The sequence below is a fragment of the Equus asinus genome, chromosome 3 (assembly GCF_041296235.1).
Source record: "Equus asinus isolate D_3611 breed Donkey chromosome 3, EquAss-T2T_v2, whole genome shotgun sequence".
Classification (NCBI taxonomy): Eukaryota; Metazoa; Chordata; class Mammalia; order Perissodactyla; family Equidae; genus Equus; species Equus asinus.
In genome coordinates this window covers 153638229-153666199 of record NC_091792.1, presented here as the reverse complement: position 1 = coordinate 153666199, position 27971 = coordinate 153638229, and the positions used below count along the sequence as shown (strand labels likewise).

Genomic DNA, 27971 nt, shown 5'->3' with positions numbered 1-27971 from the left:
GCTACCTGCAGAAGTCGGGAGTGGGTGGACCTGCCACCTCCAAGAAGAAGAGGGGATCTTAGCGAAGATAAAACTTATAACGCAAGTAAAAAATAAATCTGATGACCACAGCGAGACATTAAAAATTAAAACGAGCTCTGAAGAAAGGAGAGGAGGAGAGAGATGCATAATAGCCATGGAAAACATTTTTTTTTTTTTTTTTTTTAGTAACAAAGGAATATAGATTCTTCAATAAATGCAACACAGGCAGCTATTTTGAGTTGGGGGCAAGTTAATTATATTCAAAAAAGACAGCGTCTCCAGAGTTTTTTTTTTCTGCAGTGAAATATTTTAGTTCCTTCATATAGAGACATATTACACATGTTAACAACCATGAAAAACAATACAAAATGCCCTCAATTTAACAAGTAGAAAAATATAACTAGTATATATGGCAATTGTGAATCTAATACTGTACAGAAGTAATTTATGGATTTTACAAATAAATTATAGCTTAAATGCCCTTTTAAAATTCTTGTTTCTTCCCCTAGGTGTACACCGTAACTTACAATACGAAAGGTTCCGAGACTAGCTCATTGCAAATCAGTGCCAGTCAAATGTTCTGCCAACAAGCTCGAAGAACTTCTTATTTGGCTCGTGAAAATATTCATGCAGTTTATTGAGGAGTTTGGGGTCCACTTGGGGGTGCGCCCGGCCTTTGGACTCGTGTAAGCAGCGGTCCCGGCCGCTGTCCCGCAGGCAGTAAAAGCCCTTGGTTTTGTTAAAGTAGAAGTTCGAGGCGTTGATCTGCGGCGCCAGCTTCAGGAACCTCTCGACCTTTTGGATCTCGGGGAAAGGGTCCCTGATGAGGCGGTCGCCGTCGACGATGTGGATGTGGCGCAGCGGGAAGAAGCGCAGCCAGTTCTGCATGTGCATGTGGTAGAGGCTGCGGTTGAGCGCCTTGTAGTCCACGTTGAGCCGGCCGTCGCGCACCAGGAACTCCTCGATGGAGGGGTAGGGCTTGTGCTTCTGCACGTGGTTGTAGAACACTTGGGTGTAGTCGGACAGCACGCGCTCCGACGGGTCCCGCAGGATGAGCAGCAGCCGGATGGACGGGTTCATGCTGTGGACCCGCTCAGGCACTTTGGGCGACGTGAAGTACGCGGGGGTCTTTTCCACCGTGAGCTGATGCGGGGCGGAGAAGGGCATCTGGCTGAGATACCAGCCCAGGCCTTGGCTGAAATGCTCCTCCCAGTCGAAGAAGTGGACCTCGTTCTCGGCAGCCGCCACGTCTGGGTGCAGGCTGAGCATCTCCAGCAGCGCACGGGTGCCACCTTTGCGCACGCCAATGATGATGGTCTGCGGCAGCTGCTGGGCAGAGCCGTTGGGGGCCGCGCCAGCTCGGACCTCGTTCTGCAGGGTGGCCGCTTTCCCCACCAGTTCCTGCTGGCCCGGCTCGGCCCCGGGCGCGGCGGGGCGGCAAGGCACTAGCTGGAGCTGGGCCACCAGCAGCACCGCGCCCAGGAGCAACGCGGCCATGCTGGACACCACGGTGGCTTCAGTGGGCCGGGCGCCGCTGGGTCATGGAGCGCTGCCGCAGGGAATGCCTCCTGATCAGTGACACATTGGTGTCGCAGGCCGCCAATTACTAGGAAACAAAGAGGGAAAATATTAACCCTAGATAGAGGGCTTAATCCAGCTGACAACTCTGTAGTCTGGGCACAGCATTCACTTCCCTGGGGCGCTCTGAGGTTCTTTATCCTGCAAAGCAGGGAGTCGCAAACAGCTTCTGTACAGGGCCTGAGAGTAAATGTTTTGGGCTTTGCAGGACAGACTGTCTCTATGGCAACTCCAAGTAGGCTGTTTTGCTCTAGAGCAGCCACAGACAATACATAAAGGAAGGGGCGTGGCTGTGTTCCAATAAAACTTTATTTATGGACACAAATCGGAATTTCATACTTACTACATTTTATTATTCTTTTGATTTTTTTCCAACACTTTATGTTTAGCTCTCTGTGTAAAAACATGGCCAGAGTGGGCCTGTGGCCATAGTTTGCCAACCTCTGCTATAAAGAAAAGGGTTGGAATGGTCTTTTGGCTCTCAGCAAACACCAGTGAAATATCTGCTCCCTGCCAGCCTCGGGCAGGTGATATAGAAGCAGGCATTGTGTCTGCCCTCTCCCCCCTCAGAGGCTCCTGATCTAATAGGGCAGGTGAACCTGTGTGGAAGATTGATTTCTACTCTAATAGGGCAGGGGAAACCTTATGAAGGATTGAACGTTTAGTCCCAATTCTTCCCCTCTCCCTGAGTCCAGCCCTTCCCGTAACCTCATTGTGGGGGTAGTGTGCTTCCCAGAAATTTGGTTTGAGTTTGGCCAATGGCGTGTGAGCAGAAACAACAATGGGCCAGTCCCCAGCCTTAAGAGGCCTGTGTGCTTCACCTGGCCGGTGCACTTCTGCCATCAACACGAGGAGAGTGTGCCCTGGTCAGCCGCTGTTCCGGGGAGGAAGATGAGAGACACATGCAGCAGAGCCACCCCGCAAGTCCGTTGTGCAGAGCGCAGCTAACCCGGCTCATGAGTGAGAAAGCATTGTTGTGGTTTTAAGTCGTTGAGTTTTGCAGTGGTTTGCACTGCAGCACAATCTTGGTAAAAGTTAACTGATACAACCTGACTACAGGCATCAATCAGGACAATATATATTACAATCATCGTTTGGGCAGGGTACTGTGAGGCCATATGTTCATTCCTGTTGCCTGAAACAACTGGGGATGGCTTCATAGCAGAAGAAATGTCTGAGGTGGGCCCAGAGGGATAAACAGGTGAGGTCAATAGAACAAGCAAAAAACTTTCATGCATGCAAAGTTTTACTTTTTATAAAGTGGTCTCGTAGCCAGCTCCACTGACTGTCACTGCAACCTCACAGTGTAAGGTAAGAAGGCAGGACAATTACAGATGAGAGTCTTGCCCAAGGATACAAAAATTTAGTCTGGTACAAAATTCATAGCCCAAATTCAAACCTCTAAACGCAGGGCTCTCTTTCCACCAACTGCCTCCTTGAGGCTCTCTCCTCTTCACCTGTCTGAGATTTATCACATTTAGGCACTAAAGTCCCTCAAGGACACAGACACTACTGGGTGAGTTTGCATGGGGTTCCCAAAGACAGATGAGTCAGGGCTCATGTTTTTAGGGAGCTCATACGCAACAATCCGTGTTTGATCCTCTCCCAGAAAGGGGAGACTGGATGCTCTCTTTTAAGTAATCTATGTCTAAACTGTTAGGGAAGGTTAGAGACAGGCCCGGCTTGGGGACTGTGGGATTTACAGAGCCAGTAAAAATGTTATATATCAAGAGGGCCCATCATCTTCTTTATACCAAGTTTAAAATTCACTGTATTAATTTAAAACTTGTTCAAAACGAAGAACAATATTCAGGGCTTCCATTTTTATGATCAAACAAATTGATCTACCGCCCTCAGATATCAGCCGTATTAACTGTTTTGAAAAATTTATATTAAAGAGCAAGCATTCAATAGCTGGAAATCTTTCTAGAACCACAGAACACTGGGGAAGGGACTTGCAACATCAGCTGACGTAAATATTTAGAAAAAAAGAAATAAAAATGTTTAAGGAGGGATGAATAAGCAAGATGTGGTTCCAGGTTGGATCTACTGATTGTGATACTGACCCTGATATCAGTTTCCCCACATTAAACCCGGCATATATGGGGTTAAAACCAAAACACTCATTCCCTGCTTGCTCTCTGGCTTCCTGGCTCCAGAATCCACTATCCTCCATGGAGACAGACACCGGCCAAGGACAAGCAACTGGATTATCTCCTCCCCGCAAAGACATACAGGCTGGTGGGGAAGCTGCTGACCAGCAAGGTCACGGGCTCCCTCCTCTCTGCAAGTGTCTCAAGGCCAAAGACAGGCTGGTGGGAAAGCTCCGACCAGCAAGGCCATATGCTCCCCCTCCCCTACCTAAAACCCCAAATAAAAATCCTTCCTTTTAGCTTTTCGGGGAGTTTGGGATTTCAGCATTAGCTGCCCTCTCTCCTTGCTCAGCGCTGTGCAAAAATAAAATTCCTACTTTCTTCCACCACACCCGGTGTCAGAGATTGGCTTGCTGTGCAACGGGTGAGCGAACTCACTTCAGGTTGGGTATCAATTGGATGAGCGTAATTTAATGGGCCTTTTCCTTACTCATCTGAACCTTTCAGTACGTTTCAGTCAAATTCCATTTCCTTCTCAACTGCCCAGGTGGGTTGACCAAATGGACCAGTTATGTCTACCTTTTACATGTTTGGCTTGTGTGTGTGTATGCACACATGTGTGCTTGTATGTGTTTGTGTGTGTACATGTGTGAGTGTGTGTTTGCATGTGTTCGGGTGGGGGGGTGGGTGAAGTGAGGGAGAAAGTAGCCACTCCACACTAGGCAGCGATACTCTTGGTGGTGGGTATTGCTCTCCCCATCTTACAGCTCTGTATTCAGACTCAGGAAACGGCTACAGATCCCAATCATTCAACACCTAAGGGACAGAGTCAGAAGCTGGATCTGAGATCGTCTGACTGCTCACGCTCTTTCCACTCTATTATGAGACATCCTGGTGAGCACAGTGCACATCTGAGATCTTTTTCCTAAAGGAGAATACCAGCAGACGGCAGGGGGAAGAAACTAAATATAGTTTGTCCTTTACAAAAAAAAAAGCAAAAAAAACCTGGGCAGTTAATAGCTTAAAAGCTCCTCGTTTCTACTTTAATACTTTCTAAAAATGTATTCATTTATTCTAAGCCTTCTACATTCCAAAAATATTTGAGGTATATGGAAAAAAAACTTAGCTAAAGTCTCATACACACACACTAAAATATATATATATATTTGCTACGTGATGTATTTATATATAATTTTTATTTATATATAATTACATATTTGTTTACATATACTGTTGTATGACAGATATAGAGAAAGAAAGAGAGAAGCATGTGTATGTATGAGTTATATGGAGAAAGAGCTATATATATATGTATAGCATGTGCATGCATGAAACTTTAAGCTTTATATAAATATATAGTGTGTGTATGTATAGACACACACATATATAGATCTAAATATATATAAAATATATTGGACACACAGTGGACATTAAGAGCCAACTTCCTCCTCTTGTAGTCTGATAATCTGAATTTTTCAGTGGCACAGCCAAAATTTCTGTGCCACTTAGTAACACTCAGAAAAGAAAAGATTCCCAAGCTCAGATGAACCTGTAAGCCAGGACATCCGGGTCACGCTGACCTTGACAATGGAATTATGGACATCAGAGCAGAAGAGAGTCATTAGGTTCCTGCCTTTCATTTTATGGTTGAGGAGGCTCTGAGATGACTCGCCCAGGGTCACATAGAAAATCTGGGCCTGGAACTTGTGGCTCCTGAATCCCAGTTCTGTACTCTATCTGCTGTGACTGCTGTCTCTCTGGCATGTGGTCTTCACATGAAATAATGACAATGTTTTTGGGATCCTGAAGAAGAAAATTCCAAAAAAATCTACCCAGCAGTGACAACCCCCTGGTCACCAACTCCAGAGTCAGCTGATAGTCAGGGTGCGTACAGCACAAGGTCAAACTCATTCATTTGTTTTTTTTCGGTAGAAGAGCCAAAAGGAATTACATAGGCTATGGAGTCAGGAATCCTGTCTCTAGTTTTTACTTTAGTCAAAGTGACTTAACCTCTCTTAGCCTCTGTTTCTTCATGTATAAAATGGTAATAACTCACCTACCTCAAATGGTTACTCTGAGACTAAAATGAGACGATGTCTGTCAGCACTGTCCAATAGAAATAGAAGGTGAGCCATACATGCACTTTTTCATTAATTGAACAAATATTTATTGAATTTTTGCTATGTGTCTAACATTTTAGCTAAGCAATGAGATGAATTCCCTATTTTTACCAATGCCTTCTCCTCTCCATAATGCTAACCACAGCACCTTCCCCATAGTAGTTATGTAGCAGACGAATTGTGTAAATAAAAGTGTAACACACAGCTTTACTACATTCTCAGAAACTCAAATCTTCATAGGCAATCAAGAGACGCTCATAAAGGTAACAGCAGCCCCTCCCAAAAGTGAGAGCAACCACGATTTATTTATGTCTCTGACACCTCGTCACATCTTGCCCCATGACAAATCCTGTGTTGTTATCACTTGTATTATAAATGTTAAAATGACCCACATATGCACTTTAAAATTTTCCAGGAACCACATTAAAAAAAGAAATATTTTATGTAACCCAATATATCAAAAATGTTATCACTCCAACAAAAAATCACTATGTAAAATTAAAGAGCTATTTTGCATTTTTTTTGTATTAAGACTTCAAAATCCAGTGTGTATACATTTACTCTCACAGCACATCTCACGGCCACGTGTGGCTGGTGGCAACTGACGTGGACAGCAGAGAGATACAGAGCACTGAGTGAAGCTGTAATTCTTAATCTGAAAGCTCTTCTAGTGTGGAAAGCATTCTCTTAATCGGAAGATCCCCCGCCCCCCTCACAAATCGGGAGCTTCCCAAACAGGAAAAGGGACAGGAAGGCAAGTTTGAACTTGTAGGCAGCACAAAGATAAGTTCATTATTCTCCCTCCAGAAGCAAACCAGGTAATACTGAACAAGTGGAACCTTCTGAAAGTTTGGAGCCGTGAGTGGGCCTGGGCATGGACAGAATGCTCGACAGCACCTAGAATCCAGGTCACATCCCTTGCCAAAAGCAATGATGGCAGCTGCCATCTGTGGCACTTGCTACTGAGCAGACACCAGGCTGGCAACTCGGTACGCAGGGCCCTCGTGATGCACACTGCAAGTCCTCAGGGGGGAAATTATATCATTACAAGAAAGCGAGGCTCAAAGCAATGAAGTGTTCTCAAAGCAGAAAGTTAGAGGAAGAACTAGATTCAAACTCAGTGGGAGCAGGCAAAGGCTCGCTTCCCCTTTCCCTCCTCGGCAATGCCCAGAGTTAGTGGTCCAGTAGGCACTGGGCTCCTTGATGTGATTCTCAGTTCTGTTTGCCTTCATGCCTGGCACCGATTCTTTGGGGAGGGACCGGATTTCTTGGGAGGCCCCACGCTTGCTAGGATGAGCAAAATGAACCTGTCCTTCTCTTGTAGATGGGCTAAAGGTCCCCCAAAGAGAGGCAGACCCCCTCTGTTTACTCCCCTTTATCAGGGAGGCTGTTTTCTTGGTCCTGCAGTGATAAACCAAGCCCTGAGATTCAAGAATTCAAAAGATAAGAGTCTTTCCTATCAGCAACAGTAGGCTTCCTCGGGCCCCACTGTGAAGATGCTGACCACCTGCCAGGCATGGGCAACACAGGGAGAAGCCTCCAGCCAGGGGTTCCCTTGCACTTGGGATTAAATCCAAACTCCTTTGTAGGCCCTGGAAGCCCCTAGCATGGGACCCACCTGCCCCTCTGGCCTCAGTCTGCTCCTTCAAGCCAAGCTCCAGCCTCAGTGACCTTCTGTTCCTTTGAACACACTGAGTCCATGCCTGCTCTGGGCCTTGGCATTTGTTCTCCCTCTTTCCAGGATGCTGGGTCCCAGGCTTTCTGGGGCTGGCTCTATCTTGTCATTCAGATTTCATTTCAAATACTGGCTTTCCCAGATGCAAGAACCCACCTGCTCTCTTTTAATCACTTTTTTTCACATTGTCCCATTTTATATTCCTTATATACTATCCAAAATTATATTTGCTTGTTTACTGTCTGCCTCTCCACCCAGCAATGTCAAATCAGCGCCTCCTCATCAGTGTCCTGCCTCTCTCCATGGCATCACCCAAGGCCTGGCATACATTCTAGGACACAGTAGGTGCTAGAGATCCTATTTGCTGAGTGAATGTGTCAAATGTAGTAGAAAGTTAGGCAAATGGCCACACTGGGAAAGGCTTTTAATTCAGTAGAGAAAGAAATTTAGCAGTTGTCTGTCTGTGAAAAAGACTGTGTCAAAAGGCAGTGAGTTTTTCATCCCTAGAGAGTTAAGCAGAAACCACATGTTGAAAGGGGGTCTCAAAATGTCTAAGAGTGATTGGACAAGATCATCTGAAAGTCTAGAAAATATTTTAATTAAAAAAGGAGGGGAAGCAGTGAAATAACCCTTCAAAAATATTTTAATTTTCTCCCTAAGTCTTCTTATTACATAATTCACATCATGACCTAGATTTCGAATGTAATTAACTACAATATATTCTCGCAGTCCCATCACTGGAATATATTCACGGATAAAATGAAATAACTAGACTATTTCACAAGTGATAAATTTAGTGCCTCAGGAATCGCAATGCCTATGATCCCTTAGTCTGCAGGACACTTTCCCAGCCCCTCAACAAAAGACGGTGATACAGCTGGCACAGGCAAGAATCTCCTCTCAGATACAGAAGTGATCAAAATATTCGACCACAAGTCCTTTAAGGGATTTAACAAAAAAGTTGGAAAGGAAGAGGTTACTTACTGAGCACCCATGGTGTGTAGTCACTTGTGTATAAACTATCCCTTCTAATACTTGCAACAATACTAGGAGGTGCTTATTCTCATTGTATTTTATATTTTTTAAGCAATGAAAGTAGTATGTATTAGTGGCAAAGCAAAGAAGCTCTTGCAATTGGACAGTTCCAGGCTAGAATTCTTATAGCTAACTGACTTCAGATACGTTTCTTACCTCTCTGGGGCTCAATGTGCCATTCTGCAAAATGGGCTAAAACCTACTTCATATGGATGCCATCAAGAATGAAATAAGATCACCCATGCCGAATATATGGTGCAGTGCCTGGCACACCACAGGCATTCCGCAAATGCTAGTGTCCTGCATTTTTCCCCATGACAGATGAGGAAACCTCTACTAAGGTTAAATGACCTTCTCAAGGTCACAGACCCAGGAAGCGTGAAAACTAAAATTCCGCAGGCCAACTCTAAAGCTCTGTGCTTTTTTTCCTTTGAACGGTGATGCCTCCCCGTGGGCAGTGGAGAGTGCATTCCAGGCAGAGGGGAGCGCTGACTCCAGAGCATGATAAGATAGCAAAAGGATGAGATCTCCTATACGACCATGCAAGAACTGCTTCTCTCCAGGGATCCCGAGGTGTTGAGTGATTTAATTTTCTGGAGTGTACTGAAACCTGAGTAAAGACAGTTTGAACAACACAACTGTCATTTCTGCATCCAACCAAACTTCTGAGCAATCAACAGTATAAGATGTTTTGTTGATCTTTGGGAGTCAAAAATGTCTTCACTCTCCCCTTTATACAACTACTTAAGAGCCTGCTGCAGTGGTGTCAAATTTCCATCCTTGGCAGGTCATCTTGGAAACCAAGAAAAAGGAAACAGATTTAGCTTGCTCCTGTCAGTCTGCGAAAGGACAGTGATATCTCCAGACTCACATAAATATTTATTTTCTTGAAATTGCCTACACATGACACTCTTCAACAAATGTTGACATTCACTTTTGTTTGGATTTACTTATGGTAACTGCTGTGAGGTAGGATGGGGTGAAACGAGTTCAGGGTAGAAGAGACCCAAGGTCAGTCCACGTAATGTCAGTAAGTTTCCCTGGGCCACGTTCACTGTCTGGGAAAAGGAAGTGCAACTGGCCCCATTTTCCCTTTGAAAAAGAAGAGGACTCTTTGAACAGTCCTTCTCCAGCCTTGCTGTGCTCCCTTCCATTCAAGGCAATGCTGGGAGATTCCATATTTACAAAAAGTTACCTGGATAATGAACATCACTTTCCAGGATGGAGGGAAGGAGGGCAAGCCTGGGAGGGCAGCATAGTGTGGCAGGGATTTGGGGCCAGGAGATTTCAATCACAGTGTTGTTTCTGAGCCTCTGAGAACTCCATGTTATAACAAGGATAAATACAACCTGTCACATAGATAGTCTGAAGTCAACGCACACAACATTCTACTCCAAATTAGATGAGAGATTAGGGTTGAAGGATCTGGCTAAGGAGTTGCAAGTGGAAGGGGACGAAAGCTGCCCTCGGAGGAGCTAAGGCTGCCCCATTACAATCGCTGGGCACAGTGCTTTCTAAACTCAGATGTGCACACCCATCTATGGAAATCTAGTTCAAAAATGCAGATTCTGACCCAAGGTCTGAGGAGAGGTCTGAGAGTTGGTGTATCTAGCAAGCTCCCAGCGGAACCAGTCTCCCACCCACAACCCTTGGAATGACAAGGACGCCGTGAGCCTGGAATGTCTGTGCCTGTTCAGATTCGGCTTCTGATCCCCTTGGTCTTGGGCTGAGGTGGTCAATGTGCCCTTGGTTTTCATTTCTTAGTATTGTTGGGGCAGTTTGTTTTTAATCCCAGGATTGGAAACAACTGTGGTAGACAAAACAGAGAGGGATGGGTCTGGCCACAGAGGTGGTATTATCTGCAGAGGGGACTGGCGGGGAGATGCTGGAATTCGCAGAGATTTTAGAGCCAAAATCCCCAGCTCAAATGTCAGCTCTGTGACTTAAAATCCACCAGGCAGTACTGAAACTCAGAGCCTTGGATCTACTGCCCTGGCCCCACACACCGATTGTGAGGATTCCATAAAATAGTCTATGTGGATGCTTACAATGTTGCCATATTGCCTGGCCCATGGCAAGCCCTTAAATCATGGTAGCTATTTTCGTCCCTAAAAAAAGAAGGCTGTGTGGTATAAATGGGATCCAGGGATGATAATTATTCAAACACATTTGTTCATGATCCAAAGTACTGCAGTGACTCAACCAGGCAGAGGCTCAAGGAAGAAAGGACAGTGACACATAGAACGGTTCAGGCTGTCTGTTTGTGAAGGGGCACGCAGTGGGTCCTTCATAAATGCCCCTGCATGAATGATGAGCAGCCAGGTGTGTGTGGCCGTGGTGAGGGAGGAGGAGGAGGAGCCACTTCTCAACATGTTTAATCTGCAGTGCTGTGCACAGAGGCAGCGGTGACCTAACTGAATCCTTTGTTAGAAGCAGAAATGCACTGGCACAGGCAGTGCAGGGCAGAGCTCCGTGACAGGAGGGCGGACAGGGCCTCTCATTACTCAGTGCCGCTGAGTGGAAAAGGGAGCTGTGCTGGCAGATAGGAGACAGGAGCTGGGCTACCTCAGTGCCCTCGGCTGTGCGTGGCTTCAGTTCCTGCTCCAGGGGTGACCCACCCTCCCAACAGGTACCATTTTGACTGTGTGGGCCTCCCTTGCTGAAATGGACAGCTATCATCACCGCACAGTTGGCAAGCACCCATGAATCCCGTGCATTTTCCCCCAAATTGCCAAGAACGACACACAGGGCATCAGAGGCCACAGGGCCACGTGCCATCATTTTGTCCTGTTGTTATCCCTGCAGAAGTTTGCATAATTTTTCTTCAAATGCTTAGAGTCATAGGGAGAAAGATGTTCAATACTGTGAGTCACTAAATTGGATTTTAAGATTTCTTCTTACAATTACCCTCCTTCTCCCCTCAGACACTGCCCGGGAGAATGTGTCATTTGCTCAGGACACAGATAGCCGGCTTCCTGACTGCAGCCCTTCTCCCAGGCACTGTCCAGGGACACATTGTCCCGGTTCCCCGGTAACTCCCAAAGAGCCCACTGTGGAAGGAGAAAGGTGGATATAGAAACACATACTTCCAGCCCAATGAGATGAAGGAGGCTATGGGATAGACACTATCTTAGCAACTTAAAGGAGGCCAGGAAGAGGAAGTTTGGGACACATTTCATGGAAAAATACCTGAGTATCATTCACAGGTCTGGGGAGGACAAAAACCAAGTTCAATGCTTTTAACTCATGTCTGGGCTAAAGTATATAAGCAGGAGAATACAGAAATAAATGGAATGCTGTGGGAAGATCAAAGCAAGTGAGTTCGGATGGACCAGGGTTTAAATCCTGGCTTAGTATTTTGCCCATGGAAAAGCACCTTCCTCTCTGGGCCTCAGTTTCCCCAACTGAAGAAAGGGACTGCTTCCCACGGTGTTGAGTAGCTATAAAAATTAGATGAGATATGACAGAAAAAAGCCCTCGCCCACCTGACACAGGGTAGACCCTCAATAGAGCTCAATAATATTCGCTCATCAATAGTAGCTTGATAATACTAGCTCGAAGAAATGAAGAAAGGAAGAATAATAGCAATGATTTAGATTTTCTAACAACTAGTCTGCTTAAATAACTGTCATATATAAAGAAAGAAATCACAACATTCCAAAGATTGACAAGTAAGAAAAAAGCACTCTGCAGAAAATTTCAAGCACTGAGAGCTATGCAGAGAGAGACAGATGACAAAGAAAAAAGCAGAATGAAAAGCATACTGTGGCTCTTAATCTAATGTTTTTAAAGGACAACTATTGAGATAATTAGCCTTTGTGCCATCCTTAGCAGAGGACCATAAAGAACCACTCAAGCAAGAAAAGGCAGCAGGTGAAGCAATTCTCAACACATGGGATTGTTTAAGGCAGCAGGGCCGGTGGCCTATGTCACTAGAATCCTAACAAATGGCCCGATGCCACCCAGAGCCCTTCTGCTGCTTCTGCTGGAATGTGTGCAGTGAAGGGACAGTGGTGGGGGATCAGAAGCAGGAAAAGGCAGGCACCACCGTCAAGACTAAGAGTGTAAAGATGGCCCTGGAACAGGGGCCCACATGGCCGGGGAAAGGCCGATGTGCATATGGCTGCGATGAGAGAGTTCGGGAAAGGACAGAGCTCCAGGTGGCACTGATTCTACCCAGGAACATTTTCTCAGGTCTTCACTCCTTTTCGGGGTGACAAAGGACAGCTGCCCATCTGAGCTCAAGCAATCTGAGCTACGACATCCTCCTTCTCTCAAAGACTGATATTTCTTTTTATAATAATGGCACTTTCACTTCCCATATCTCATGACCTGAGGGCCTTCCCCCGCTTCTCACCACACAAATCCACGTTTCATTCGGCAATTGTGCATTACATCCCAGACCGGACACGAGGGGCTGAGAAGCTTGAGGAGCAGCGGTTTGTCCTGCTCTCCCGGGAGCTGCTTCCTGAGGGATGCAGCCAAGCCAACACGCAATTCTAACAATATCACCTGAACGAGAAGGAGCACCAGGAGAAATGAACAAGCCTGCCTCACTCAGGCCACGCTAGGGCAAGCTGAGATAAACACAGTCATCTCAGTGGCCCCTCCCTTTGGCTGCTTGTCCCACATGGGTGGGTGGCAGGACCCCGCTCCCTCAAGTCCCTCAGAGTCCCAGAAAAACAGAATCCCTGCTGACTTGAATAGTGCAGGTCATGATGCCAGCGGGGAAGAGAAGACTCATAAGGCATGAGCTGGCTCTTGAGGCTCGAGGCCAGATGTGACACATGTCACTTCCCCCACTTTCACTGCCCATAGAGAGTCACAGGGCCACGCCGTGGATCTTCAAACAGGAAGGAAAGTACAGCTCTGTTATGTGTCCAGAAGAGACAGATCCACAGTGCTACCACCCATATAATGATTTATTATGGAATGGGGAGGAGGTGGACCCAGAGAGCATCCAAAACAGACCCAAAAGGATAATACAGTCTGAACCTGGTAAGAAAGCAGAGAGGGTGGCAGGGATTCAAGGTAGAGGGAACAGCACGTGCAAAGGGTGGAAGCATCCACATTCCTGGTTTATCTGGGGGAACAAGGGGTGGCAGTCCTGTGGTTGGAGTATGAAGCTTGTGTATAGAATAGAGAATGGGGAGGAATGAGGCTTGAAAGATTAGGATGTGAATGCCATGCTGTAGGACTCGAATCTCATCAAGATTTTTATTATAAAAAACAAAATAGCAAAAGAGCTAGCTTTGGAGCACCCACTATGTGCATTGAGTGCTTTACATGCATCACCGCATTTAATCCTGACAACTCTATGAAACAGAGGTATTGCGGTCCTTAGTTTTTTCATTCAATTATTTCTTGGGAGCCAACTATCTGCCAGGCACCGGTTCAGGTTCGATCCAGGTTGGGTGCTCTAGACAACATCCTCATCTTCCTACAATTTCATCTACTGGAACAGATTAAACATTAAATAAATAAGTGTATGAAAAAAATATGTAACTAGAAATCATGAATAATACCTGAGGTTTAGAGCAATTACTAACTTGCCCAAGAGAATACTGCGATGGAGCGCTGTGGCTGGGCCCAGATCTCTTCTTGAGCTAAAAACTCCTGCACTTAACAGTGTTTGGAGTCCCAAACGTTAACGCTGTAAACAATGGGGATCCATGGGACATTCTGCATCAGGGGACAGGGCAGGGACCTGATTATATCTCTGTTTTGCAAAGATTGCTCAGGTCAGGGCTGGAGAGATCAACACAGAGAAATATAGCAGATTGCAAATGGTCGTAAAATTTGGGGAGCTGGGAGTTAAAAAAAAAAAGTGAAACCAGAAGACTACAAGATTTGTATTTCAGCTGAAGACAGCACTGAAAGAGATGTTATGAAGCTGAGCAGGATCAATTGCCAATTACAATATACAAACACGAGTGTAATAGTTGCTCAAAGGCAAGAGGGATCAATTCAAGGTTACTGTAGTCGATTAATTGTCCTCTTCCACTGTTTCAAATGTCTGTGTGCCTCAGTTTCCTCTTCTGTAATTTTGGGCTGTGGGCAGGTGACCAACTTTTTGGCTAATGGGACCTATGGGGGACTCTCCTGTAGGCTTTTGAGAGGGATTTCCTCCCCTGATTAAAAGAGAGCTCCTCAACCTTGCTGTCTTCCTATGACAGAGCAGAGTGATGAGAGAGGTTGCCCGGGGACACCACGGCCCTCTCACCACCTGGAGTGGGATAGGCCAGAAGGAGGAGGCAGATTGGAAGGTGATACACAGCTAATCCTCAGTGACATTCTTGATCTACTTTCCAAACAAAACCAGGCTTACCAGCGAGAAAAGCAAATGATTAGTACTAAGTGCAGCATTATAAACACTTACTCAGTACCAGGCTCTCGAATGGGTGTTTTATGTACGTTATGAAATGTTATTCTCACAGCAAATGTCCATGAGGAAATATAATTCTATTTAACAGATAAGGTAACCAAGGTTTGGGAAAATAAAATCATTTCCCCAATGTCAAATATCTCAAATAATACACTCCCTTCTGGAGCAGGGGGCATTCTCTTGTGCCCAGAGTCACCGTGAACTCCAAAATGCTCTGGCCTCAAGGATGCTCCCACCTTGCAGAAAGATTGAGGAGGAGGGACCCATCCCCTGGGAATGCTCAGTTCCTGTGACATGTGTGTAGTCAGGGCTCAGAGAGACAGGAGCGCGGTGCCCACCTCACAGGGAGGCATCTGGGCAGAAGGCATCGAGCCAGCTGAAACTCTCTTTTATAACAGCCGACTCTTAATGAATGGGAATTTAAAACCAAACCAAAAGAAACAAACCCCTCACAGGAAGAGGAGGAGCAGGAGGGGCACTGTGGCCGGTCCCTCCACAAGATGGCACTCAGTTCCCTTGTCTTCAGTTTTTATGTGATTTCATGCTGTCATAGAACAGGGAGAAAGCCCAAGCTTCACTGGTTATATCTCGTTCCATGCTCTTTCCAGTTTCACCATTACAGTTTTGGTGTCCTTCCCTCAAGGTCATGGGCATTAAGCTGGGGTCCTGAGGAGCCTTGGGAATGGGAATAGGGGTGGCATTTACTCAAATGTCTGCATCGGGATTTAATCAAGGACTCCTGAGCACTGCCCCGTACACAGCGTCAGTGGACTTTCATATTCTTGGAATCCTTCTACCTGCATTTAACAGTTGTCCTGTCCTGTATTCTTCGTTCTCGTCGCTTCTCCTGCTCCCTCCTTCCCTTTCTCTTTCTGTACTTTGTGTCTTCCCCGAACAGCTCCTTCCATTACTTTTCTACACTGCTGCTTCTTATCTGTTGGCGCAGAAAATGAAATGATAAAGTTTGTTTGAATTATATAAATTAAGACTAAAGAAACAAACGGCAAAAGACTCAGACACTCCCCTATGAATACGATGCATGAGATTCAGTCCATGGCCTCTGACACGACACTGAGCTTGCAATCTAGAGGCCTACAGTGCTTTCCTTTGACATCTTATTAACAGCAACTTTTTTTTTTTTCATGCTGACTATGAGCCACGCACTGTGTAAATGCTGAACATAACTTACTTGGTTTAATGTGCACTAAGCAATCCTCTGCTAGAATTTTAATTATGCCCATTTAACAGAGGCAGAGACTGAGGCTTAGAGACACGCAGTAACTCAACTCCTACCTCATGGCTGAGAAGTAGCAAAGTGGATTCTAACCAGATCCCTCTGGCTGGGTAAGACCAGGGGCTAACCATTATGTCGTTTCCCTTCTTTCTGGTCCATATTCCATATAAACATGCTACTAGTAAGCAGATCAGGTTAAAGGAGGAGTTAGTAGCATGACATGCAACAGAAACTGATTATTTCAGCATGAGCAAAATGTCATCATTGAAAAAAGCATAAAACTACTCTGCTTTGGAAAGTCCACACCCAAGAAAGTCTTGTTAATTTAGCTCCCCATCAGGTTATTACCTGAAATGGAAACGCAACACTTTCACAGCCATCCTCAGAACAACATACTCCAGCGTCTTAGTGGGGATCTCGGGGGCTCAATTTATAACCTGAGGTCATCTCCTCGGGAGGCGCGATTGTGAAAGGGCCTCTCACCGGTTTATTAGCTTTGGATTCAGCCGATGAGGAAGCAATTGCAGGTGTGAGTTTTCAAAGCACAAAGTATTCCTTCAGTGCACTCAGTGGAGCCCTTGTGTGTGCCTCATCTTTCTAATTCTGGCCCTACGGTAACGAGCTCAGAGCAATATTTGTGTTGAACAAGGTGCTGCGTCAGTGGACTGAACCCTACCCTGGGGGCCTCAAGGGGATTGAAGCACCTTCTTCGCAAAGGGTGTTGGGAATAATCTGGTGCATGGATTCACGACACGGGAGGGAATCTGGCTCACTTGTAAACACACTGAGAGATCTGGTCGGGGCCGTAATTCTTTTGCTTCTTTTAGCAAACAAATGAGCTTGCCTTGGTTTGATCTGTTGCTTAGCTCGCCAGGGAATATAATCCTTCCTTTTCTCCTTGGACCATATCCTGGCTAAGTCATCTCACCTTCAGGATGGCTAGACTCTCCCCTTTACTTTCTAAGGTTCTAGAGTTCTAGAACGTTCACCAAAGTAATCGCTCAGAACCGTCACTGCAAGAATAGGGATGTTTAATAAAATGTACGACTTCCAGTTAAATTTAAATTTTAGAAAAACAATGAATAACTTCTTAATGTTTAGTATCTCTGGTATACTTATACTAAAACACTACATGTGGTTTATCTGAAATTCAAATTTAACTGAGTGTACTGTATTTTTATTTGTTAAATCTGGCAACTCTACACAAGAAGAATAGAAGGTTTCCTGAGCATTATGCTGGGAATTTTATATTGGCAAGCTCCTTTAATCCTCATTAGAATGTTGAAAAAACTGAGGCCCAGAAAAACTGTCTATTTCTCGGGATGATACCATCAGTAAGGAAGAGATCAGAAATTCAAACAGATGTGACTTCAAAAGCCATGCTCTTTCCAGTACAAGAATAACTCCAAACTCTCATTCCAGAAATCTGTAACTGACATCCTCTCCCTCCTTCCCACCCAGGAAGCTGGGAAAAATCTGGTTTAAGAGGTAATTTAAATAAAGTGCAAGCAAGTTTTCCACAGGAGGCGCCCAGCCGGCTCACTCCTTGCCACTCAAGCGTTTATTTTTCTGAGCACAGCCAGGCGAGCAGGCGAGCAGGCCTTGTCATTTCGGCTGCATCTGAAATCACCTTTCTCCCACTGTATTTTAACTGCTGATACAGGACTCTGATTTACTCTCCTAAACGAAAAAGTGAAGACATTTACATAAAACAACCTACCGCAGGGCGTACAAGTACCTAATCTGCAGGAATTCTAGAGGAAATTCAACAAGACACGAAATGCATCTTGGAAAGTGCTGAAATGGAAGTTCTCGATGAATAAAAAGAGACATGAATGTTTTAAATCTAAATATATTTCTTCGCCTATAGAAGATGTGGGTCACTCGGTCCTCCAGGGATTTAGCAAGTCTCCACCTTGAGCCGTCTGCGCACTGCAGGTGGGGAACTGTGGCCATGGACCCAGGGTCTGCAGCCTTCTTTCCGAGGATCTAAGAAAAATTGCTTCACTTCCAGACCTCAATTTCCTTAAGAATAGAATGAAGATGCTAAGAGCTCCCTCTCTCCCTTGAAGGACTGGGTACAGGAGACAAAGGAGACAGTGGGTACTATCATGCTACATGAAATTAAGAAATTATAATTTTCATTCTTTTCTCTTTTTTTTCATTCTTTTTTAATCATTTTCATTCTTTTCATGCCAGAGGGCTTTTCCACGACCAGGATGTATTCAGAGAAGCATCTGTGTTAACATGCCAGTTACTCACCTGGGCTCACCACACTGGGAATCTCTAAAATGGACAAATGAGTTCTCCAGGAGGGCCCGGGGGCTGTACAAATGTTGACTCTGTCTTACTGTTCTTCTTTGGCTTTTCTCTCCATGTCTCTCTCTTTACTTAAATATTTCTTCCCCCATGAAGCCCTCTCTAATACCCCCAGACAGAAATGTTGCCTCTTGTTTCTTTTCTGAGCAACTGCTTGGAACCACACATACCGTTCTAGAAACTGGTGGGAAAAACACACATCCACCTCCAGATGCCAGCTCTCAGGAAGCACATATTCTCATGGGCAAGAGAACTAGTCAGCAAGTAAGCCAATGAAGTAACAAGATGACTGCAGATAAACATCATTGCTATGAAATCACGCTATGGAAGAGAATATCGCAATGAAAGAAAGAAACAGGGTGGTGGCAGAAGTGTTCCCAGGAAAGGCATGTCTAATGAAACAGGCAGAGGCCTCAACACTATGTATCATCACCTTTTATGCAAAAACTCACTAATGTATCTGCCTGCCATACTAAGCTATAACTTTGTCAAGAATAGGAACTATCCATAACACAACTAGAAGGACCCACAACTAAAATATACAACTATGTACTGGGGGGACCTAGGGAGAAAAAGCAGAAAAAAAAAAAAGAACAGGAACTATCTTGTATCTTCTCCACAACTATCCCAGCAACAGCAGTCAATCAATATCAAAGCCTGGGGCAGATTCGGGAGAGGGTGCATCAGAGTTTCAAAGGGCACGAGGACATCTCACACTGAGAACAGATTTTTAACATACTTCATTTTTGTGATACAAAATGAAATTTTGTAATAATACAAAATGCCATTGCCAGAGAAAAGAATTAAAGCTTCAAAAAATCTTCACTGATGCTGGGGTTCAGGCTTCAGCTAGGGTGAGAAGCACATACCCAAACTGTTCTTGGCACACACCAGAGACTTGATTAAAAAGGTGGCGAATGTCAGTTCTGAGCATCAAAACTCACTAGCAAAGACACCCTTCCCATACTCCTCACTCAGCTCGGTTATCTATTCTCTTGCGATCATTTATTAATGTCTTCCACGCTGGTCTACAATTTCCTTGAGGATACTGGCCCTGGATTGGTGTTGTTCATTCATGTAGTCTAGCACCTAATCCAGTGCCTGGCACATGGTGGATGCCCAATAAATATGCTCAATAGTGGATTTCATTAAAACAAAGAGTATAGTCTGTTACCAGGGTTTTACCCACATACCAAGTCCCAGAATAAAATCCATGGTCCAAATTCCCACACCCCAAAATCTTTTACATCAGACAGTAGAACTTGGGTTATGCTGAAGCAAAGACTGAACTTCAAGCTTCCTGGCCCCCCTGACATTTCCTGTGGCCTTCCTTTGACTTATTTTTATCCTTAGCACATCACCGTCTCACATAAGAGAGATCTTACTTATTTCTCTTGCCTTTATCCATGTCCTCCACTAGAAGAAGTGCAAGAACAAGGGTTTCCATCTGTTTTATTCTCGACTGTGTCACCAGTAAGTAGAGCAACGCTCCATACGTGGTCGGAACTCAATAAACGCGTTGAAGGAATAAATGTGATCATTCTGCCTGCGCACTAGGACAGGGAGAAGGAATACCACAACAAACTTCCATAAATGTGAAGGTTAACTCACTGGAATTCTGTCTACACTACACTCCTGATACAGCCTGGTCTCCATATGCTGGGTAACTGATTCCACTGAATCCCACATTCCAATCAATTTCTTTTCTATCCCCAGAAGCTGGATGGAGGCCATAAATCAGAGGCCTATGGGAAAGCTATGATGAGGCCTATGTACAGAACTGTTTTGCTGGGCCCACATGGTGTTATTTAAAAATATTGAATTAGCTGCTGGTACTTAAATGTCAGCAGATTCTACATAAATTTGTGAACTTACAGCCTATCTTTAAACACACACACACAGACACACACAGATGTGGCAAGACTGGCCCTGTGTCCCACTGTCAACTCCTGTGTTGGGGCTGAGCTATAGGGCCCCCCCTTACCCAGGCCCAGAGGCCTGCTTCACTCAGGCTGTTACTTGCCTGGCCTCCGAAGGCATTTGAGTGTGCGACCCCTGCTGGAAAGCTACCAAAAAGCACACAATATGAAGGAAAAAAAAGTTAAAGGAAAGATGCCCACTGGGATCTATTTCCGTTATGTTCGGGCGATTCCTTGGAAGAATAATGTATTCATTTTTCCAGAACTCTCATGCTTCCACATAACTATTGACAAACTATGGCCCGGTAAATATTATTCTAATGGCCTGAAAAACCTATGAGCTTAATTCCCTGTGGGCAGTAGAAGCTGAGAATGCTTCCTGCCGGGGGACGGGCCTGAAGACAAATCATGAGAGGCTGTGCATCAGCTGCTTACAGTTATAGCTAACTCAGAGAGAAAGGGAATTCTCTTGAAGACTATGGGTTACCTCTAGGAATTGATGAGAAGCTGAAAAGCCAGCCTTGGAAAATGAGAAAGAACGAAGTGACCCTGGGCACCAGGAAACACGTCAGGATCATGCCACGGGACCGGCACCCCTGGGACATCCTGGGATATGGATGCTGCTGCTGACGCTACTTGATTCATGATCCATGGTGGCAAATAAACACTCAACTGTCTTCGAGTACTTTAGTTAGTCCCTCAAGATTCCAGGTCCCAGATGGGATCAGGCAACTCAGCCCTATTTCAGGGCCTGGAGATATGGACCAGGGAGAAAGAGCCGCAGCTCCCACTGAAAAGTCCCTCCATGAAGGGAGAGTTGTGCCCCTGGAGTAAGAAGGCTGTTCGGTTGCTGGGCACCTCCAAAATGCAAAAGGGCACTATGGGTTAGGAGGATTTTAAGTGGCGATGGAAGGGAGGTGGCAACATAAGTAGTGCAGTGGAGTGGAATGAGAACAGACAGATCTGAACTCCAATCTGGAATCCTTTGTACCTTCAGAAAATTAATTAACTTTTCTGATCTGCAGATTCCAAATTTCTAAAATAGAAATGATGCCATCTGCCTGTGCACAGCAGAGAGTTGCTGTGAAGATTCAGTTCAATCATTCATTCACTTATTTCAAAAATACTTATCGAGCATCTACTAAGTGCCAAGCACCTAGCTAGGTCCTGGGGACAAATTTTAAACACCAAAAATGCAATAGAGAGCCAGTGCTTTACGCTAATGACAGATTTAGACAAGGCAGACCCAGGTCATCTCCGGAAACTGATCGTGTATCACTTTTTCCCAACTGATACACTCTTCCGCAACTTTCCTCCTTTTTTTGATTAGTCAGTCTCAGGGCTGTTCCTCCAAACATATATTTTCCTAAGACATATGAAATACATTAAGCTAAAAAGAAAGAAAAAAAAAAACTCTGAAAAAATTTAACTCTGATCCTGAAAACAAGAAAGGATTGGTTTTGAGAAGCAGTGAGGCCCTGGTGATGGTGGATTTCAGGTGTGGTGAGCACAAAGAGACACTGGCCCATTATACAAAATCCTCTCCCTCATTTAATGTTTAGCATTTGTAATTCACACAGACATACACAAACTGAAATAATGCTAACATTAAAATAGACCAAACAAAATCTGCTGGAAAAGCGAGTTAAGTAATCCTGTACATTTTTCACTAGTGTTTCAGAATTGCCAAAATGCTCTCCACATACATTTTCTCACTTTCTTAGAATAATCTTTCAATCTCTATTTTGCCGAGGAAGAATCTGAGGCTCAGAGAGGGAAACATAACTTGCTTAGGGTCCTGGGACAAGAAGCTGGCTCCAAATCCAGCTAGCACCCTTGCCGTTACCCTCATTGGAAAAGGGAGGCCCTGCTAGCAAGCACTGGATCATTAGTGGAACTGAAGGAAGATACTTATACCAAAGTGACAGGGAACAATCCAGTTCTTTTCCAATATCAGCTGGAAAGTTACTGCTTTGTGCAATAGCTGGAAAGTTACTGCATTTCCTGCAAAGCAGCTACAAAGTTGCTACTCTCCAGCGTTGCCTTCACTCCTCCAAGACTCTCTCTCACACAAGAACCCTGGCTTAGAGGCAGGCCCTGGCCTTGGATACAGGCTCAGCTCCATCAGGACATCAATACATTTTACTGGCCCTCTCTCTAAACTCTAGCCTTAAGAGCGCTAATATGACTCAGTACTCACGCTTGGTATGTGCCACTCTGAGTAGATTTCCTGGTCTGGGAAAGGCAGTATGCGCCAATCAAGCAATTTTATACCAGCCAGTCCATATGCCTGGTCCCTTTCCGGTCACTATCAAATTTTAATTCAAGATAAAAGCTTCTGCTTTGCTTTTCCCTTCAAAGAGCTCTCAGGGCTTTTCCAGTAGGGGAATTTCTTCTTTTGACAACAAAAGCACAAGCCCCAACTGTATTGTGGAGTCCAAGAAAAGGGTTCCCGCACATCTACTGGGTGGAGGACTTGAGGCTTCACAGGAGGCACACCAGCAAGTAAGCTAAGAGCCCTGGACTTTACTTGATTCCATCTGCAAGTTCAGGGTACCGCTTTCTCACCCTATTCCCAAGCTAAAAATCTCCCATCATAAAGCTACAGTGCATTGTACACCAGGCGGTTTCAGCCTGGATCTGCAGCCCAAAAACACCGCTCTAGTGGAGTCACTAAGGGATCCACAATTGATCTGACTGTCGCCATCAACTGCTTTGACTTAAGAATGCTTAGTCACGAAGTTGTCGATCCCCAGCAAACTCAGCTGAGTTAGAGGGACCCACTGGAGCCCTGAAAGGCTCCTTTGGAAGCTGATCTTTTTCTGCTCAGCTCTGGAGAAAACCTTATGTAACACAATAGTCCATTTCAATGTTATTTCTGCAATCCTATGAGAGGAAAAAAAAATCTAAGCGCTGGAAATACAAAGAGGAACATGGGCATTTGCAGCTGAAGTGTTTATCTTCTGGAATTTCACTGGGTCAGGCTTATTCTAATTGCACCCAATTCCAATCCTTCCTGAGAAAGCAGAAAGAAAGAATAATAATTCCGAAAGCCAAAGGATGGGCTTTAGAAATGCAAGGAGGCAGAAGTTGGGTTATCTCCTCTTCCTTTTTTTTTTTTTTTTTAAAGATGGAATTCCTGGAATTAACCCTTGAGTGTAAGTTGTAATTTCATCTCAAAAAAATAAGGTGAGACCTGGCCGCAAAGCAAGAACGCACGAATGGGACCCAAAAGATGCTTAGTGCGCACCGGCTGCAGCCACAGAAGCCTGCCAAGCACCGGCGCCGGCGAGCGGCGGGTGGCACAGCCAAACCAATGATGCCTTAGTTTTGAGAGCTCTGGCAGCAAGAGGAGGAGCGGGCGCACTCCCTCCAGGATCCCTTGGCCTTTCCTTGTGGCTGCTCCCTACTAGCAGGGCACCGCGTCTGGAAGTGCAGCGCAAAGACTGTGGATTTGGAGTCACCTCCCCAGAATACCCCCCAAAATATCTCGGTACAATTAATGGATAAAAATAGCCGGCAGATAACGCAGGGGGAGGAGCGAGACTCGTGCAAGGCAAGGCAAGGATACGACTGGTCCAGTAAAGCGGAGGGCGCAGGAGGAGGGAAGCAACCCCCCTCGTGAGAGAGGGGCCTGGGTGTGCGAGGAAGCGCGGACGCCCGCCCGGCCGAGGGGGTGAAGTGGAAGATGCCCAGCGCGGGCAAAGAGCCGCGACGCCGAGCACACCCCACACCGCGCGCGCTGCATCCCAGCTCCTGTGCCTGCCCCATTCTCCATTCCATCTCTGGCTCTCGAAGCCGGTCCTCTGGCTCCCGGGACAGGCTGGGGCCAGAAGGCGGAGCAGCGCGCGGTGCGCCCCCTGGTTCGGAGAGCGCACCTGAAGACTTCAGGCTCGGAGAGTGTGCCCCTGGTTCTGAGCCGGGGGCTACGCGCTCCTACCGCGGGTTGGCGCCCCGCCTCCCCTCACCCTCATCCGCCACCACCACCCACGGTGCTCGAAATAGAAACAGGCAGAAAAAAAATAGGTAAAAAGTAACGTGAAGAATCAGGACCGTGTATAATTGGCATTCGGAGAAAGAGGCTGCTTACTGTCTGTCGCTTCAATCTCTCTCCTCCCGAGCATCCCCGCCCCTCGGGAGATGCCCCATCTCTTCTTCACTCCAAGCGAATGCAAAGGCAAACCAGATGAAGGTTTCCCCACTCTGGACGCTCTCTCGGTCGACTGACTTTTTGCTGACTGTATCCCCGCCCCAGTTCCCAGCCCCAGGGGTACCCGGGCTCCGCTGCGCTCTGCTCTCCCACTGCCCCGCACAATCCTAGGGAGAAGCGGGGGACAGGAGTGAACCTCCCGACTCTGCTAGGGAAAGGAAAAAAATACAATCCACTAAGTGTCAGAAACCCAGACACCTGCCCGGAAAAAAACCAGTCCCTCGGGACTTGCAGAGCTGAGGGGTCAAGGCAGGAGGTTAAGAGGATGGGAAAATTCCGGGACTCCTCTTCCTTGTTCCTCCTACATCTACTCCACTTGCTGCAGCCTCGACTCACCTTGGGCTCTGAGCTTGTCCTAAGTCCGGGACGCCAGGTCAGGGCACCTCAAAGGCCCCTCGAATTGCCACTCTCCAGCCTGGCGGCCCCTGCCCCACGCGCATCGCACTCACCTGAGCCGCGCCGCGGTCCAGCCGGTCCGGCGCCTGAAGTCTGCTCTCGGGCTTGGCCATGGGCTGCGCCGCCGAGCACCGGCGGCCGGCGGAGCGAGCTTCGGGACGCCCCGGGGCAGGCGGGCGAGGCAGGGCGCGGGCACCCACGGAGACCCGGCAGTGGCAGCGGCTCGTGGCTACCCGCGCGCCGGGGACTTTGCAGGCGGGAGGCTCGGCGATCAATCCCGCGGAGGGGAGGAGCAGGAGGAGGAGCAGGAGCAGGAGGAGGGGACAGAGAAGGCCGGGCCCTGGGGGAGACCGCGTAGGGCAGAGGAGGATCGCGAGCGCCCACTGCTGCCCGGCCCGCTCTGGTGCTGCCCCAACTCGGGCCCGCTCGGTGCCTGGCTCGCCACTCTGCGCTCAGTGTGGCGGGGCCGGCTCTCGGCTCTCATCGACAGGTATTGGACGAGTTGGTCCCGCCTACCTGGCACCGCGAGTCCTTGGGTTTCAGTCCAGGGGGAGGAGACCAGGGCGACCAGGAGGGTGGGGCTGATTGTGGGTTGGATGACTCTGCCGTCGCTGCAAACCTGGAAAGTCCTGCCTATTCCCTCACCCCTGCTAGGGAACGGTAGGACCGAATCCGGAGCCCACCTCTTCCTCAACTCTCCAGCCCCGCAAAGTCCCCGGGACGTGCGCCCCTCCCACGGGCGCCCTCCCCCCTTCACCCCCCGCGTGTTCCTTTCCCGGCAGATGACCCACCTTAGGCGTCCGTGCTCCCTGCGCCGCCCAGGAAGCAGGGGGAGCCATCCTCTCGAGCTCGCACCGCAGCTAGGCTGGGACGCCGGCGGCAAGGTAGCCTGAGCCGGGATCCGCGCGAGGAGCCGGCTCCCAGGCGCTCCGTGTCGCCATTGAACACGCCCTCTCCGGTTTCTCGTCCGGGAGTGGATGCAGATTTACCGGGAGAGCGCGGAGAATTCAGCTGTGCTTTGCTGGTGCACCAGAATTGCAAACGTCAGCTCTGAAATTAAGCAGGGTCTCCCTGCCTCCTCTCCCGATTCCAGTCGCTGGGAGGTTTTCTGTGAGAACTCGAACAGCATCTTCCAGTAGTTCAACTTAAGATTTAAGATTTCGAAGGGAGTGGGGTTAGAATCTTCTTGGAGAAGCTTGGCTGCCTACGTACCCGCTTTTCGGAGCCAAAACAAGTCGCTCTCAAAGGCAGGTCAGTAAGTGTGTTAGGAAAAAAGAGAAAAAGAAAGGAAAAGAAAAGAAAAAGAAAAATGCTAAATGAACATCACAATAATTTAGTTTAGCTGAAATTTCAGTAGAGCTTCCATACCTTAATACTGGAAGGTAAATATTTGGGAGAATTCCAATTTGTCGTTTTAAGCTTAAAAAATCCTCCATTAACTTTGCTTAGTTTAAAAATACTCTCCCATCTAAGGAATGGTTCCTATAGGAAATTGAGCCCTTTACTCCCGTAATGTCACCGGCTTCCCTTTTAGAAAGTAAAGCAGTGGTCAGCATTTCCTGGTTATCCGATAAAGACAGTGACATCTGGGAGGCCAAGACCAAGACTTATATTGGAAAATAAGCTTTTAGGTATTTTAATGACACTGGCTATTCCTTTGAGCCAGACTAATGTTGACATGCCCATTTTAGGCAAAAAAAAAAAAAAAAAATATATATATATATATATACACACACACACATATATACATATACATTTTAAAAAGTCACTTTTAAAGCCCTACTTTGAAAAACCTTAGCATTTAAATTTACATTAGCTTTAAAAGAAGTGCTTTTTTTCCCCCATTCTATGAACCTGTGTAAAATCATATATGAGGTTGTGTGGGTCAAATGGAAGCCTAAGATAAACCCTTGTCAATTACTGGTGTCCTTAAGCTCCTACCAGCAGCTAAGCCCTGTGCAGATGGTGAGTTCTTCAAAATAGGAAGTGGCTTTGATGTTCTGAGTTGGTATGATTACTTTTCTTTAAGAGTTCAAAGTGGTTTTGTGCCTGGAGTTTGAATCTCACAACTCATTTGTGAGATGCAAAGGCTGGCAGTGACTCCATTTGCACCCAGGGAGCCAAAGGCAGGTTAACTAATGTGCTTAGTTCGCCACTACAGATCCTAAGAAGGAGCTAGAACCCCAGGCCCCAGCCGGAGTCTCTGTTAGAGGCTTCATTGCAGATCTGGCAAACGATGAGAATTTGAGGACTGAAAGTTTAGCTTCCCTCATTTTTAAATTTCAGCCAATATTCATTGTTCCCTGATCAATGTTTTTATGTTTAGATAAATAAGAATGCATTCATTGGCTCTTTTGTTCTTATTTAGCTTTATGTCTCTGCCAAGACATTTGCCATTTCTCCCAAGCAGCCTTCCCTGAGCTCTTCTAGGCCTGTGTTAGCTTTCCTAACCGGTATTTACATATCACCAGACCCAGCTCTGACGCAAACATTGTATTGAAAATAACTGCTTAGAGATCCATCTTCCCCATTAGATTATGCTTTAAGCATGAGGACCATCATGGGGACCATGATTTAATTATCTCTCCCAGAACCTTGCATGGTGTCTGAAACAGCATATACTCTCAAAAAAAAAAAAAAAAATTTGTAAACTGCACTTCCCTCAGAGTCATGGTTTGGGTCAGACATGTTTCCATTTCAAAGCTCCTGGAGACACAGTAGTAGTCAACTGGAAAAGTGGCTGTCGTTCTTAGATGTGTGGCCTAAGACCCTCTTACTTAGTGTCATCAACTGGAAAATGAGAGAGTTTTAGTAGATGATCTCTAAGCTGCTAATATTCTGAGATAGCAAAGTGTTTATTGAGCATCTAGCGTGTGTTCACCAGGATGCCAGGTACTGAGGAAGAGATGGAAAGTGAAGACATGGCCACTGCCCCCTGGGAGCAGAAAATCTTATCTCAAGGAGAAACAAGGCTAACACCACAACA

At 46.3% G+C, this 27971-nt stretch overlaps 1 protein-coding gene across 4 annotated transcripts; it reads right to left on the bottom strand.

Annotated features, from left to right (window-relative positions):
• Window positions 1-174: 174 nt before the first annotated feature.
• On the bottom strand, window positions 175-26222 carry HS3ST1 (heparan sulfate-glucosamine 3-sulfotransferase 1). 4 transcript variants are annotated; one of them, XM_014866962.3, is made up of 3 exons: window positions 25039-25242; window positions 15705-15841; window positions 175-1627 (listed from the first exon to the last, which is right to left on the bottom strand). In XM_014866962.3, exon 3 carries the CDS (start codon window positions 1516-1518, stop codon window positions 583-585), a length of 936 nt encoding a protein of 311 aa, XP_014722448.1. In that variant the 5' UTR covers window positions 1519-1627; window positions 15705-15841; window positions 25039-25242; the 3' UTR covers window positions 175-582. The 4 variants fall into 4 exon arrangements, with proteins under 4 accessions (XP_014722448.1, XP_044623751.1, XP_014722447.1 ...); XM_044767816.2 differs by lacking the exons at window positions 15705-15841; window positions 25039-25242 and adding an exon at window positions 25777-26222; XM_014866961.3 differs by lacking the exon at window positions 15705-15841 and having other exon boundaries at window positions 25039-25628.
• Between the last annotated feature and the right edge of the window lie 1749 nt (window positions 26223-27971).